The following is a 16,329-nucleotide window of genomic DNA, read 5'->3' as shown; positions in this document are numbered from 1 at the left end:
AATCTACATACACTTCCACCACATAAGCTATTCATATCCTAAGCATGGTATGTACACCACAAAAAACTAAAGAACGACAATGCAACAAATAAAAAAAAAGCTCCTTGTTTTGCCATTATTGGATCAATATCTACCATCCATGCAATCCACTGTCCAAATCCTGATCTTGTACCCTCCCGAAAACAACTTGCTGAATAAGGAAGGATGCAGGAGAGGAAGTCTCAATTGGGGTAGAGAATGTCATAGTGGCCAGGCCTATACAGCAAGATTACAAATGGTTCTGGGTTTTCTTGTGGATAACTAGGATCACTTGTGCCTGCATTGCTTGTATCACATTCACTGCTCTGAGCGCTGTGACTCTCTGGAGGACTGCAAGCAGGGAGACTGTCTTTCTTCTCTTTGGAGCTCCTATTCTTTGCAGTGTTATAGTTTGTTGTGCTACATCCACTCGGCTCAGCAACGCTGCTTGAAGTCGATACTTCATTCAGCCTTTGTGATGGGAAGAACATGAAGCAGGATATAGCTATGCGATCATAAAAGAATTCTTTAGATGAGCCATACCTGGTGCCTGCATCACTAGCAGCGAGCAAAGGGGTGAAGTCATAATGATTCAGCCATGGTTTGCCATCCAGCATGGTTGAATCAACGCACACCACACGAATCGGCACGCCCAATGCGTTTGATAAAGCTGTTATATGGCCATGCTCACACTCTTCATCCATTTTCTCGACAAAATTCACACAATACTGTTTGATCCAGAAGCAACATTAGAAAAAGGAAACTTTTAAAGTTTTCATCAGTCGGATACAGTTTTATCTACTAGTCTTCTCAAATTTACACATATTGATTTCTTGTGGTAGGTATACTTTGAGATCAAGTTAAGAATCAGATGGCCATTAAGAAGTGACATAGGGCATGTTGTAAATTCTTTTAAGTCCAACTCCAGATTCTATGGAAACAAGCAAATATTTTTTCGTAGGCAAATATTGAGTATAAGGAATGAGTAGATGGTTGGTGTCATCAACGCGAACCAGCATACCATGCAACAATTGGTACAATTAGGAGGAGAAATGGATAAGGTCATCTGAATCACCAACCTGATCCAAACTTAGGACAGTATCATATGTGAGAAATGGATGAAAGAACTCTGGATGCCGGCGTATTTCGAGGGAAGTAATACATCTGAGGAACTTCACAACTGACAAACAAACTCTATTAGGGAGAAGGAGAATTTAGAGGCATGACATAGCAAAGTAGCAATGTGAACGACAGTTCTCACAGTTGTCTGAAAACCACACTGTACGGCATATCTTCAACAATTCCACATGACTGAAATACGAAAATACCACATATGTTTACTCAGGTCCAAGCACTTTTTGAAAGATAAATACTTACTGGGTACTCAGGTCCAAGCACTTTTTAAAAGATAAATACTTATTGGGTTTCTGAATTTTATTCATAAGTGGTAGACGAGTATCAAAGTATACCTTATTGATTCTTCCTCTATCATCTTTTTCAGCTTGGAAATGAACAACTGACAATAAGCAAAGAAAATCCGGTGGAAAGAAATGTTAAGTAAAGTACTTTAATGAGGCTAGGACAAAAAAGAACATACAGAAAGTTCAGTACAGAAAGTATACTACTGTGCTGAGATATCTAGGAGAAGATGAGCAACCTAGTGAAACAAAAGAATGTCAAATGACAACAAAGTCAGCAATCAGATCCATCCAGCTTTTGTTATAAACTGAAATATGAACTGAATAGAATAAAACAGATTGGAAGTTAGTGAACGTGAAGGACTTTTAAATCAGTTTGATCAGCCAGAATCTTCACAGTAGGTGACCTAATCACATCTAAAAAAGTGCTCCCTTGAAAATAAATTATGCAGGTGCCACTTATTCTAGGGCTTAATTTCTAGTTACATGATTAACATTTTCAATAATATTATTTCCTCTGTCGGAGTGACAAGAGAGTAGAAACACCAGTTAGTAACTATCAGATTTAGCTGTTTAAGTGCTCTTAATGTTTACCTTCCTAGTTCTGAGTAAGAAAAAAAATATATAGATGACTGACCAGGATCATGAACTCAAGCTTAATAGCCCATCCAAAAATAAGAAGACATATAGAGAAATTAGCTGAAGGATCAAATGGTCAAAGTTCTCGATGAATAGTTACCAGAGCGCAAAGCGAAAAATAAAATTCAGCAGCTCCAAGACTCTCCCTTGTCCTTTTGCATTCATCGGTCTTTGCATCAACGCGAGCAACCTCAGTTATATCTTGTGCTTCCAAAATATGCTCCTATATACACATTTATGAAAATACTTAATTAACACAACTACTTTGCTTGACTGAGTTGACGGTATATTACTGTGATAGCCAAGCTTACAAAATATAATTCTTCTATAATTACCAGGTAGGAGAACATGAAACTTCGATAAAAGCAGTTCCCATCTCCTTTTACTCGCCTATAAGCAGTATATCTCTCATTAAGCATCTGCATTTCGGACAGTTTTTCTCTAAAATAGCTTGACAAACAATGTTACATAAAAAACAAGAATCCAGCGCAGTAGCATCAGCCCAGTAAACCTTGATCTTCTCCTGCATGATCGGGCATCCATCATGATACTCTGCTATTAATGAGTAAAGAGGTTCCTGCAATATGAACAACCTTTCATTTATCTCCATTCGACTGCACAGATTAACCCACAAAGAGAGAACGCGCACACACAAAAGGAACAAGATTCTGGAAAAGAATAAATTCCCGTAATCTATATCAGTATCCACTGCTCCCACTAAAGAAAGAGAATCGCTTCAAGAACATGCCCAATTTCTACCAACACAAAAACCAAGAAAAAGAATGCAAGAAAAATATTGCAAGGCACCCAGAAAAATCCGAGCTTAAAAAACCAGTCTTTCGAAAAATAAAAGCTTTTATGATGACGTAAACAAGCAGAAAAGATATCGAAGAACATCAAATCTCTAACAAACCAAAGCTACGGTCTCATTAATACTTTAATGAAGAAGAGCTCAAGAAACGATCAAGAACGCAATCAAATCAGAAAACCATCGAATAATCGGAGAACCAAAACGAATTAACCAATTGGGTTTTATTACTTAGAATCATCCTTAAACCGTCTACATCTCATCGCAAAGCACTTAAAAAAAATGAAAGGTAAGAAGAAGAGCTCAAGAACCGCCTCGAAGAACTAAAAAGGAATCAAAAACACCGAGAAAGGAGCCTCCTTGCCTTGTCTTGGACGAGGAGGGGATCAAATTCGAGCTTCTCCGGCTTGGGATTGGAAAGGGACGGAGGACGCCGAGGACGGGAAGAGGCGGGATGATGTTTCCTTTCCCTCCTTCTACGGTAAGATCGCCACTTTCGTGGCTGAGAACGGTAAGATAGCGGTGGTATCCAGCCTCGCCATCTACCTCGAGGTTGGCCTCGTGGTATTAATGGAGGAGGAGGACGATGGTAAAAGGCGGGAAAGCTTCTTCCCCAGTAAGCTGGCCTCCTTCCCGGCCTTTCAAACCGCGTCATTTCTTCTTTAGGCTTTATTTAAATCGTAATTTCAATTACTTATACATTTTAATTTTAGGGCAATTTTTTTATATAAAAAAACGCACTACTTTTATGCGATTATATACATATTTATCACTAATACTCCTATGAACTATATGGCGTGAATTAATAATATAAACAAAAATAGGGTGTTCTTGATAAATTTTTTTTTCAAATTTCAAATGTTTATTCTTAGATGCCTCTCTTTCGTCTCTCTTTGAAAGGATAAAATAATGACAAAATTATGGTTAGCTTATATCAGAGACAAATTAATAAGTTTTAAGACTTATTTCGAGCTTTGTATACAATACATCTTCGTTGCATTGCCGGTTTGACATTAATTTTTTTATTTAATAACTCTATAATACGGTTAGTTTAAAGAAACACCTGTGGCGTTTGATTAGGAATAATTATTCGGCAATATACGTAGCTTAAAGTCTATACTAGACAGCTAAAAGCTCGATGAGATCTAAGTATTTTTGTATAAAAGAAGAGTTTGTCCTTTGTTTAATTCATATTTAACTTTCGGGATCATAAATAATTAAAAAAAGAAAAGAAAGAGAGACTATGTTAAAGAGTTCTTAGTTTTTTTTTTAAAGAAAAAAAGGAGTTAAAAAAAAAGGTGCCAACTCCAAGTCACCAAATTAATAGGTGTAGCCAGAGGAGTCACCTGGGATATAGAATGTCGTAATGGCCAGGCCTATATAGTAAGGTCACAAATGGCACTCCTCCAGGTGAAACAGAGCTAATGCCTGAGAGCTTTGGAGCAGAAGAGCTTGCAGAATCGGTCTGGTCAACACCACTTGTCCGAGGATCTGAAACTGGAGCATGTTTGGAATGTTGGTTGGGGAAAACATCGTATGGATTCAGCTTCACAGCTCCAGCAGATAAGAACGAGTCGAGATTCTCCACACGTATGGGGACGCAGAAAGCATTTGAGAGAGCAATGACATGGAGATTGTCTGCTTCCACGCCCATTGTGAGGACTTCCCTCTCGCAGAACTGTTGTCAGAGCAGCAAACCGAAGAATTACTGGCAATGTCCAAATTTTGTTGCAGAGGAAATAAAGTCCAATGTAGCAGCAGAACTAACTTCTTTAATGGGTATATGCTTCATCTCATCATAAAAGAATGGTCTGAAGAACTCTTCCCGCTTGCGAATATCAATAGAAGTGACTAATCTGAGGAAGACCAGAACTGGGAAACAAACAAACATTACATTACTGAATTATCGCCATGGTAAAAGGAGGGACAAACAGAATTACAAATATGCATCTTACTGCAATGTGAATCAATCTCAGTCAGATTCTTCTGCACAACCTCCATGAAGCTGGAATTATTAAAGACCACAACAGGTCAATCTCGGAGCAGGAGAAAACAGAAAAGATAGTTTGCTCCAAGAAAGGAAAAGAAGACCAATGAAAATAGAATACAGATTGCAATCTCCAGAGCATCTGATGCTTTCTTTCTTCTTTTCCTTTTTTTGTTTTTCAGAGAAGAAAATCTCTGAAAATAGAATGTAGGATGAGATCTCCAGAGAATTTGATGCTTTCTGTTCTCTCTCTCTCTTCCTTTAGAGAAGTTAAAAAGTTAAAAATTATTCGTCACTGGAGAGAGAAAGTCACTGTCTCTGCCACTGGGCAACCAATCGGAGACAAGCATACAAAGCTACCTCGTTGATTTCTTTTATAATTAAAACTTCCAAGATGGTCTTACTCATGAGCAACTACCTTGTACAAGTGTTTTTTGCTTCCAGAATTGATATGACTGCACTTCGAAAGTCCTGAAAACAGCATAAGCAAGCATTGCACATAATTTAAATTAAATACAGCAAATTGGAAAAATAGAACAATACTAGGAATGAATAATCTTTTTGAAAATCATGCTTGCATACAGAAGACTATAAGATCAAAAGAAACATAAGGGATCCAGGCCTATGAATCAAGGCTTTTCATTCAACAGAAAATGGGGACTGAGAACTTCAAAATATACTTCTTTAATTTAGATAATTTAGTTAATGAGTTGGACAATATCAGAAAATATATCTAGTAAAAAGCATATGCCTTATTAATACTGTCAACAAAATCAGCCCTGAGAAAACTAGGTGAAAATTAAAAGCCAATGGAACTCTGGCAAACAGAGTTACAAGATTTTTAGAGCAGAGCATATAAATGAACGAAAGAGTAAACAATTATAAAAGGAAAAACACCTGTACAGGGAAGAACTTAGGATTTCATAGGCAAACATGGATCTCCTTCCTGAATTTGAGACCATGTTTGCATAATGAAATTTATGCATCAACTAAACATATGCCTTATTAATACTGTCAACAAAATCAGCCCTGAGAAAACTAGGTGAAAATTAAAAGCCAATGGAACTCTGGCAAACAGAGTTACAAGATTTTTAGAGCAGAGCATATAAATGAACGAAAGAGTAAACAATTATAAAAAGAAAAACACCTGTACAGGGAAGAACTTACGATTTCATAGGCAAACATGGATCTCCTTCCTGAATTTGAGACCATGTTTGCATAATGAAATTTATGCATCAACTAAACATCGCACCAATAAAGAATAACACAGCGGCCACATGGTAAATGATAGAAATCTAAATGAAAAACTACTACAGAGGAAAAGGACTTACATCAAGGTGATGCTCGTAGGTTTCTTCACTTTCTCCAAGGCTAACATAATCCAGTTTTAACTGTTCCAGATGCTCAAAAATCCGACAGACCTCATCTTCATCATGAAATTGAACAATATGCTCCTAATTACATACCCAAAATTCAGTCTCTATGAGTAGGAGACTTCCAAAGACAGCCTCATAACATCTCCAACCATAAACTAATCACAAACAGGAGGCTTGAAAAATACTTACCAGGTAGGAAAAGATGAAGCTACGATATAAACAATTTCCATCTCGGCGTATTCTTCTGAAGGAAGCATATTTTTCACCAAGCAGCTGTTTTTAAGATAATTTAGTTATGCATACAATTGAATCGCTCCTACTATCTGAATACGAAAAATAACCATGAACAGGAAACGAGTGCATCCGATTTACCAAACCTTGATTTTTTCTTGTATGATCAAACTATCTGATGGAAAGTCAGTGGCTAATGCTGACAGAGGTTCCTGCGATGTGAAAGTCTCCCGCATTTACATATGCATTTCAAATATGGAAGCTTCACAATCAATGATAAGGATTGTTCCTCTACTCCAAGATGTTTACAAATTCGCAAGAAAAAATAAAGATTTAAATACTTTTTTTTTTCATTTCATAAATTTCAGAGTGGATATCGACAGTCATGTGAACTACTGTACACATGAAACCAATCACTTGACAGTTAGATTCACAAGATAGACTCTTTTATTTCCAATTATATCAAAAGAGAGAAAGATTCAGAACGTTAGTCGCAACAAAAAGATAGGCTTTTTAGTCCCAATTGCAATCTTCCAAGAAATCGTCACGAGAGTTCCTAACAAAACTCTCCAAAGGCAAGAACGGCATCAAGAAGTAAAAAACCAGAACGGGATCGAGAGACAACGGTACCTTTTCTCCCAGGATGGGCTGGTTCTTGGATTCCTCATCAAGCAGGATCTGCTGCTGCTCCCTGACCTCGTCGTCCACCGTCGATGTCCGCTTCGGCCGGAGGTAGGTGTTCCTCCCTTGGAGCAAGCGTCTCGCATTGGCGAGGATGGCCTCGTACTCCGAGAGGAGGAGGGGTTCGAACCGGTCGCGTAGGACGAAGGCGGAAAGACGGCAAAGGGGGCGGGGTGAGAAGGAAAGGGTCGGCTTCTCCTGGAATGCCGAGACGTCGACTTTTTGTAGCCATCGCTTCTTTAGCGGCGCAGCCATTTTCCTCCTCAGTTTCTTTTTCGGCGGGAGAAGTGGGGTTCTTTTCTTTCCAAGGTATTTATATGTAGACGGAAATGCTTGTCGACATCGGCGCCGACTTCAGTGCTGTTGAGTTAGATAGAATCGATGCAGTTTGGGCAGAGATGCTGTAGCCTGTAGCCTGTACACGTCTAAGACTGGATTAAAAAAATTTTGTTTGTTATTTTTTAGAATGAAATATATTCAAATTAATTTTAATATTGGGAAATAAAGGACCTTAAAAGAAAAGTTAGATATGTGGTATCTCAAATAATTCATTCTAATAATACGGCATCAAGCTTGAATCAAGTTAAGCTTGTGTGGCTTCATTTATAATATGAATTTACGTTAAGCAATCGAACCAGCGGTTACCAGGATCAACTATCTTGAGTTATATCATTTAATAGGCATTCATCTAAACATCTACTTGTTTTAGTCTGAAAATAAATGAAATAAAACCAAAATAATACTTTTTAAATTCGGTTCCAAAAAGAACTGAAAATTAATTGATTAGAGAGAGCGAGCGAGAGAGAGAGAGAGAGAGAAGGGTGTCCAGCAATTTGTCTGTTGAGTTCAAACTATAATAAGTTCATCTTTCTTAGGCATGAGACTTGAAATTGTGAAGAATCCTAGAGCTAGAGGACACTGAAGCTGCAAAAATAGGCAATACAACCTTGATATATCGGACCAGTTAAAGAATGTTAACAACAGTGAATTACTTGCAGAATTTCATGGCAAAGGGACGGCAGGAGAGAACGAAAGTTACATATCTTCCTCAATGTTCTCACTTAGTAGCACACTAGGCTTTTTGTCAGTAAATTTTTCTTACAAGGCAAATTTAGAGCTGGCTATGGACAGGTGGTATAGAATAACAACTGAAATCTAAATCAGTTGGACATACTGTAAGGAGTGGCTTCAGAGGTAGAAGAGTCACTTGGGATAGAGAATATCGTAATGGCCATCGGTACAGAGTAAGGTCACGAAGGGCATGTCTGGCAGAGAATCTGGAGTACCTTCGATGTTGTCACATGACAAAGGATTTGAAACTGGAAGGATGCTAGCATTTGAGTCGTCTGTCCCAGAAGAGCCACTGGAAGGAAGGACTAAGTTCGGGATGAAGTCATGTTGAATCAAACTCACAGCGCCAGAAGAAGAAAGACGTGAATCAATTTGTACCAATCTCACAGGCACACATAATGCATTTGACAACGCAATAACTTGCACCTGATCACACGGTACTCCCATGCGTTTAACTTCCTCCATACAGAACTGTAGTCAAGGAAGTAATCAGAAAATAAGAACACACATCTAGAGAAGGGGAGTGACTAACTGTGACCAAGCAGTCAAGGGGAATAAAACTAAATAAAAAAAAGGTTCCAGACCAAGCTATGTTTAAAGTTCAGAAACCAAATACAAGTCTACTTTCCTAATACCATGAAGTGACGAACTGTGAGATTGAAAAATAATAAGATCGTGATAGAAGTTTATCAAGATAGTGACGGCAAAAGAAAGTATTATGGGGAAATCTAAAAAAAAAAGAAGCTGATTCACATATTTAAAAGGCATATAGCAACTATTTAATTTACCACCATTAAGATAAGAAGCCAATGATTAGTTGCAATTGTCGCGTCAAAATAACACTCTTTTCAAAAGTATTTCAAAAAGTAATCAGCAGCACCACTAACCTCGTACAGGCTTCCTTGGTTCATGTCACTAAGAAAAGATAGATAATTTTCTGCCCGAATCATAATCTCAACAGAAGCAACAAATCTGAGGAACATTACACCTGTACAGGAATATGCACTACAAACTAAAATCATGGGGTACAAATAGGTACGAGATATATCAGAGGGTATGCTCACTCATATCAGAAGTAAAATCATCTCGGCTCTTCTGTAAAAGCTCCTGATGGCAAAAGCTGCAGAGAGCATAGCAGTTCTCTAAGAGAGTGAAACATCAGACAATAAACTTGCAAGTTTAAACCCACCAAAGAAAAGTTATCAGAGCTGTCTACCTTAGAGAAGTTTGTTTTGCTTCCAGAACTGTGATGACCATATCTCGGAAATCCTGAAAACAATATTGACAAATAATGGTTATGAAGAAACCTGCAATAACGGGTTGGTGGCAAAATGTATGTCCTCATTATACAAATAGCAAACACTGAATGACGATTTACATGATAACTGTAATGATTTGAACACATTGACAAAGATAAAAGAGGGTTTACAGAAAGGAGATCGCCAAAGGTATCTTCCATCTCCCCAAGTCCCACATGTACCAGCTTGAATTCCTCAAGAAGCTCAAAAATATTGTAGATTATATCTTCATCTGGCATTTCAATAATTTGCTCCTGCTTATTTCTTTCAAAATCAGTCACTAAGACCAGGATGTCCAAAAGATTTAGGTTCATATAATTATGAATCAGATTTCCAGAAAATCACGAGAGTTGCCCTACCATGTAGGAAAAGATGAAGCTTCGGAAGAAACAATTTCCATCTCGACGTGTTCGTCTAAAGGAAGCATATTTCTCCTCAAGCAACTGTGACATATATTATTTACCTATCAGTACACCTAAGCCAAACCATGATAATTGAATGAGGCAACTAGTTATAGCTATAAAAGTTGAAGCACCAGAACCAAGTTCAATTTACCTTGATCTTTTCCTGTATGATGGAATTGTCCGGAGGAAAATCAGTAGCCAATGCTGAGAAAGGTTCCTGCAAAACCAAAATCTTTTCTTTCAGTTATACCCTTTGAGTAAGAAATAAATCCATTATTTTGATCCATCTTCATCATTATTCATATATAGCATGCTGCAGGCAGCAAGAGATTACTATAAAAGAGCCTCAAAATTTCACTTGTTTGAACAATTAGCAGTTTTTTTTTCAGAAATCTTTATGACTAAGATCTTTTCTCCTTATATTGGAGAGGTATCTGGTTTATCTCCATATAGCAGACAAATCTAATAAGATGCACAAAATTCGGATAACCCTAGAAATACATACACAATGTATTTTCTGATTTTATTTCATGCTAAGGGAATGGATCAATGGAAGGTGCAAATAAGCAAGATCAAGATGGAATCCTCCTACCTGTGCCAGTTCTATCAGGATCTATTCGTTTCCACACTTTCACCCAACCATCTCTCTCTCTCTCTCTCTCTCTCTCTCTCTCTCGTTTCTGTGATTTTATTTTTGGTGAAAAAGGTCAAAACCTCGATTAAAAGATATAGAATCCACTGGTAAAAAGAAAATATATTCCATTAGAGTTCTCTTAGTGATTAGTGATCAAGGATAGCAATCTTACTAAGAAAACATGCTCGATTACATTTTTAAGCCTTTCTGATGTACATTCTTTCCTGAATTAAATTGTCAATATAGTCTCAAAGATGTCATCCTCAAATTTGCTTATAGATTTTCTTTTTCTCTCTTTATGCACTTCCCTTAAACACTCTGCATATACATATCATGCAGAGTAAACTAATGCCTATCGAAATGATCCCCTTAAACTAAAAATTGCAATCCCAGAGATAAAAGCATTTTTGCTCATAAAAAAAAATCTTCTCTAGCTACGGAAATGAGCAGTGCTACTACATTAGCTTCAATCACAGTTAGCAGGTCATATTGTTGCACAAGAACCTAGAGTACCACACAAATAGTGGGTGCATGAGACAGGTTGCACATTGCATGTGCCAATAATCTTCCACGCATATAACCATGAAGTAAGAATACAAGAACAATTCAGTTTTCACCTGCCTAGACAGTGAATTCACCTAAGGGCACCAACTACTCATGATTAATACTCTGTTGTTCCAGGAAGTTACTGGACATCTAAGAGACTGCGATAATACCACCAGGGCCAATCTAGTTCGTTTGAGGAAGAAAGGTGCATAGATAGATATGCAAAAATGTGGAGTGCTTGGTAGTGAAACCATCATCATGTGATGCAACGTGTTTCCGTTGAGGTCTTAAATGGGAGACAAAAGCCACGTAGAAGCTCTTAACGAAAGATCAAAAGCTACATATTTGGATAGCAATCAAAACACATCCTCGAATCAAGTACGCGTAAGTATGCATCCGAGTACCTGGATAGTGTTCAATGAGACGTTCGCATCGCATTAAACAAGAAATCAGGGCATGTAAGAGAGAAGAAAGCAAGGAAAATTCAAGAAAACCTTCTGAAATCAAGAAAACCACAAAGAGATCGAGAAAGAACAAAAGTTTTTAGTTATTTAACGGTTATGCAAGAAAGAGATTATATCAGTGAATAAGACAAAAGATTCAAACATATCAAGGCAAGGATAAGATCCAACATACCTTTTCAGAAAACAAATTTCAAGAACGAGATCAAGGAATCATTCAAATTGAAACGAGATCCCGACCTTGTCTCCGATGCAGGGCAATTCCGTGCTCTTAGTCTTCTCATCATTTGCTCCTCCCAAACCTATAAGCTGAAAGTTCTTTTCATCGGGCGGCAGATCGATCACATCAGTAATCACCGGCGCGTTCCGTTCTCGCCTTGCGTCCGCCCTCATGCCTCCGAGATTCAGAATCGATCTACTTGGAGCGGCCCCGCTCGTGCCTCCAAGATTACGGTTCCGGCGAGCGATCCCCTCGTCGTCGGATGAGGAGGAGGTAGAGGAGACGACCAAAGGCTCCTTGCCCTCGCGGCGCGCGAAGGGGGAAGGGTCGAGTGGGGTTTCCTCCTTCGCTATCTTCTCGCTCTCGTCGTCTTCGCCTTTCGAGCTCGAACCCTCCATTTCGGATTCCAGAAGGCGGGAAATTGCACTTAATTTGGGGGTTTGTAAGGTTTAAAGGGAGGGGGGGGGGGGGGGGGGGGGGTATTTATAAGGGTAGAATTGGGAGGAAGCATGAGGTCGTTGTAGCGGTTGGTGTCGTATTGGATATTTCATATTTGTCAATAGAGAGTGTTTCAAGTCTATTAAACAATTGCTCGAATTTACTTGAGCAACTAATAAATTTGTTCTTTAATTGGACTAGACAACCAATTTTTAATGTCATTTTTACTGTATCTCTATACAAACTAATTGAAAAAAAAAATAAAAAATAGAGCAACGCCTGAAAATAATAGGGAGTAATTCGTACTAATAATAGGGCATGTCAAACTTAAATCAACTTACGTTATATATATTTTTATTATTTATTTATTACTATCTCATCTTTTAAGTATTTTGTTTTATTGTCATAGACATTCATCAATCTTCTGCTGGTTTTAGGCTAAACACAAAAGAAACGAAATAACGAGAAGACAATTTAAATTCGGACCCAAAGAAAACTGATAACAGAAACAATTAGAGAGGAACAAAAAATATCCATCAATATGTATGTGGAGTTCAAACTATAATAGGTACATTTTTCTAAAAATCACAAAATTAGCCAACAGAAGTATGATATTTCAAACTAGGCGAAGAGAAAGTTGACCACAGTGAATTACTTAGAGAGTTTCGTAGCCAAGAGAGTGCACAGGATAGAATGAACGTTATGTACCCTCCTCAAAATGCAACCTATTGCTGTACCAGATGTTACTTACACGACGAAAACAAAGTGGGTGGTATAGAGAGAGAGAGAGAGAGTAGCAAGTGAAATCCTGAATCACGTCGACATGGTGTGAGAAGTGGGCTTCTGAGGTAGAAGAGTCAGTCGGGATACAAAATGTCATAGCCAACCGGGCTGCTCAGTAGGATCACAAGCGGAACTTGTCTGTCATCACTGGTACTCGGCGATGGTGGATTGATGGTAGGATCATCAGTAGGGCTACTGGTGTGAGAATCCTTAACATCTTCACCAGCAGCTGCTGACAAAGGATTTGAAGTGTCGCCACCGCCATTGATCTCATTACTACCAGCGGAAGAAGAATTCGAATCCTCGAACTCAATGTGAATCAAGCACCGAGATCCAGGAGGAGGAGGAACATCAAGCTGCACTAGTCGAATAGGCACGTTTAGTGCCCACGAGAGGGCAGCAACTTGGAGAAGATCACATTCTACACCCATAGGGATAACTTCCTCCTGGCAGAACTGTTGCCAAAGAAAGCAACCAGAGAAATAAGTAGAGAGGAGAGGGAATTGAGACCTTTTTTTTCCACTTATTTCTGCCTATTATGACCACACACAAAAAAAAAAGAAGATATCAAGGAGAACAAAATATGATACTTTGAAAGATAAGCTCCAGTTGCAAAGCTAGGAGCCTAGGACTAAAGTTCAGAAATTGAGGATATCTTGATAAATAGTCATCAATTAGGCACTCCTACATAGACTACAAGATCAATTAAAAGTTTGCTAAACTAATGTAGCATAAGAAAATCCAGAAAATGTTAATTCACATATATTTATTTAAGTCGTCCTACGACTGTTAAATTGACCAACACTAGAAGATTAACAAAAATTAGCCAAAATTTTGAGTCAGTATACCGTGCTATTATCACATATGATGCATGAAGAGTAATTTGGGGGCACCACTAACCTCGTTCAGATTAGTTTTATTCAACTCTTGAAGATAAGTTTGGTAAAATTCTTGTCGTGACTGAATCTCAACAGAAGTAACTAATCTGAGGAACATTAAACCTGATCCGAAATATGAACTACATATTAAAATCAAAGTCTAGCTATATGAACAGTTATTCTAACATTAATAGGGTATGCTCTTCGGTTCTCACAGTGATCTGAAAAATAATTTTCTCGGTTCCGCCACAGAACCTGCTGATGGCTGAAACTACAAAAAGCACACAACTTATTAAGCAGAAAAATCACTGAAATTATGACAGAATGAAATATGCAGAAACTATGCTACACAGTCCTAGTGACTTATAAACTCAAAATCCACCAGATAAATCTTAGTGTCACTATCTACCTTTCATTATCCTCCCTCGAATTCAGAAGTGCCATGAACATCTTATGAAATTCCTGAAAACAGTATTAACAAATAATAGTAATAAACAATATTCCTATGCAATAAGATAGGACTTACAGAGATGTGATTCTTGAAAACATCTTCGTTCCCTCCACGACTCAGATACGCGAGCTTGTGTTGTTCAAGACGCTCAAGAAAACGATATATCTCTGTTGCGTCAGGCATTTCAATAACTTGCTCCTAGTTATGTCATGCAGATTGAGTAAGTGACACTATGACCTCTGGAAAGTTGAATTTCCATGCAATGATGAACCACAATTGAGATGCAAAATTTGAAATGCCTTACTACGTAGGAAAAGATGAAGCTTCTGTAGAAACTATTCCCATCTCGGCGTACTCGTCTGACACTAGCATATTCCTTATCAAGCAACTGAAACATAAATGATCAACCTATTATATACCTAAATCAACTCAGGACAATTTATTGAAGTCAAAACTATGTCTATAAAACTTGAAGAAAGCAGGATCAAGTTGTAAACCTTGATATTTTCCTGTATGACTGAGCAGCCTGGAAGAAAATCAGTGAGTAATGATGATAAAGCTTCCTGCAATACCAAAATACCAATCTTTCATAAAACTAAAATCATAAAGGAATTCAAAAAGTAAAAACAAAATGACATTTTATATTTAATTTTTAACCTAATTAGATTTTTTATCTTTCTTAAAAAAGTAACAATTATTTTACATTGCAACCGAACATCACTCTTATCTCATGTTTTTATCCAAAACTTATCCATCTTATTCTAACTCCTCATTTTTATTCCTATCCCGATATTTGCCCTTAAGATCTTGAGAGAACTTTGTGATGATAAAGAGGATGCCAGAAGCACGATTCCAGATTCTTATACTAATTGTTCAAGAATATGGAATCTGGAAATATAATAAATGCAAAAGAATCTGCAAATGTGAATCATGTGGCATTATACACTTCTCACGAATGCAGAATGCTCAAAGAGGAAATAAGCAGCACATCTTTATCAACATAAAAACTCCAAGAATGAGATGAATTCAAAAGAGACGAGATCCCGACCTTGTTCCCGACGAGAGGCAAGATGACCCTGTCTTCCTCCGCCTTGAGGAAGACTTCAATCCCCTTGCTTCGGCTTTCGTTGAGCCAAGAGACCATCGCGAAAGAGGGATGAGGAGAAGGAGGAGGAGGAGGAGGAGGAGGAGGAGGAGAGGAAGGATTCGATGACGCCACCTTTTGGATCTCGACGTCTTTTTCCTCTTCTCCTTGCTTCGAGGATTCCCTTTCAGTGGTGTGTTCGATCTCGACGTCCTCTTCCTCTTCTCCTTGCTTCGATTCCTCCATCTCACTTTCAGTGGTGTGCTCCATCTCGACGTCGTCCGAGGACTCCATTTCAGTGGAGTCTTCGATCTCGTTCGATGTTTCCATTTTAGTGCTGTCTTCGATCTCGTTCGAGGATTCCATTTCAGTGGTGATTTTGGTTTGGTTTCTTGGATTTGAAGATTTAAAGCGTGTATTTATAGACGTCGAGAGGCAGCAGGCAGATCGGACTGCAGGAATTTGCTGCTGCAGTCGGGTACTTGGTAGTCCTTCATCGGCTGCCAACTTAGTTATATATACAAGGGTTTTTTTTTTACATAATTGCCACTGAAAGCTTTTCAACTGAATTATTCCTGACAGACTAGGGGGGTTAAAGTTAATAACATATTTAAAATGTGCTTCTTTCTTGAAGTTTAGAGTGTAAAGTATTTATAAATACTTTTTTTAACTCACAATATATATATATATATATATATATATATATATATATATATATATATTTCATGGTACTATAATATTAAATAAAATATTATATATTTAAACTTTTTTTTTAAAAAAACTTGTGCAAAGATAAAGCAACCATTTTAAATAGTATTTTTGAAAGAGCAAAATAATTACTTCCATGGCAATTATAATGTTTTGAAAAATATAGTGTTAAATATTATCTTTAAAAAGTTTCCT

At 37.8% G+C, this 16,329-nt stretch overlaps 3 protein-coding genes across 5 annotated transcripts; all 3 read right to left on the bottom strand.

The window, feature by feature from the left end:
• LOC140778434 (uncharacterized) lies at positions 1-7,517 on the bottom strand. The gene is made up of 17 exons (XM_073123145.1): positions 7,108-7,517; positions 6,624-6,689; positions 6,436-6,519; positions 6,202-6,324; positions 5,289-5,341; positions 4,839-4,888; positions 4,652-4,755; positions 4,230-4,561; positions 3,248-3,521; positions 2,587-2,652; positions 2,411-2,494; positions 2,176-2,298; positions 1,488-1,534; positions 1,280-1,329; positions 1,098-1,198; positions 562-746; positions 1-462 (listed from the first exon to the last, which is right to left on the bottom strand). The coding sequence occupies exons 1-17, from the start codon at positions 7,411-7,413 to the stop codon at positions 222-224; spliced, it is 2,289 nt and encodes a 762-aa protein (XP_072979246.1). The 5' UTR covers positions 7,414-7,517; the 3' UTR covers positions 1-221.
• On the bottom strand, positions 7,388-12,196 carry LOC140778442 (OVARIAN TUMOR DOMAIN-containing deubiquitinating enzyme 1-like). Its single transcript, XM_073123158.1, has 9 exons — positions 11,813-12,196; positions 10,083-10,148; positions 9,887-9,970; positions 9,659-9,781; positions 9,446-9,498; positions 9,294-9,349; positions 9,117-9,217; positions 8,445-8,700; positions 7,388-7,589 (listed from the first exon to the last, which is right to left on the bottom strand). The coding sequence occupies exons 1-9, from the start codon at positions 12,188-12,190 to the stop codon at positions 7,513-7,515; spliced, it is 1,194 nt and encodes a 397-aa protein (XP_072979259.1). The 5' UTR covers positions 12,191-12,196; the 3' UTR covers positions 7,388-7,512.
• A 739-nt stretch (positions 12,197-12,935) lies between these two features.
• Positions 12,936-15,801, bottom strand: LOC140758354 (uncharacterized). 3 transcript variants are annotated; one of them, XR_012104093.1, is made up of 7 exons: positions 15,391-15,801; positions 14,840-14,905; positions 14,647-14,730; positions 14,418-14,540; positions 14,107-14,162; positions 13,914-14,014; positions 13,316-13,369 (listed from the first exon to the last, which is right to left on the bottom strand). XR_012104093.1 is itself a non-coding variant. In XM_073094482.1 (5 exons), exons 1-5 carry the CDS (start codon positions 15,790-15,792, stop codon positions 13,088-13,090), a joined length of 1,056 nt encoding a protein of 351 aa, XP_072950583.1. In that variant the 5' UTR covers positions 15,793-15,801; the 3' UTR covers positions 12,936-13,087. The 3 variants fall into 3 exon arrangements, 1 of the variants encoding a protein (XP_072950583.1); XR_012104091.1 differs by lacking the exon at positions 13,316-13,369 and adding an exon at positions 13,452-13,468; XM_073094482.1 differs by lacking the exons at positions 13,914-14,014; positions 14,107-14,162 and having other exon boundaries at positions 12,936-13,468.
• Positions 15,802-16,329: the final 528 nt, after the last annotated feature.

This window comes from Typha angustifolia, chromosome 3, assembly GCF_048772165.1.
Source record: "Typha angustifolia cultivar Huaian chromosome 3, ASM4877216v1, whole genome shotgun sequence".
Lineage (NCBI taxonomy): Eukaryota > Viridiplantae > Streptophyta > Magnoliopsida > Poales > Typhaceae > Typha > Typha angustifolia.
The sequence above is the reverse complement of the archived record's forward strand: the minus strand, read 5'-3'. Positions and strand labels throughout refer to the sequence as shown.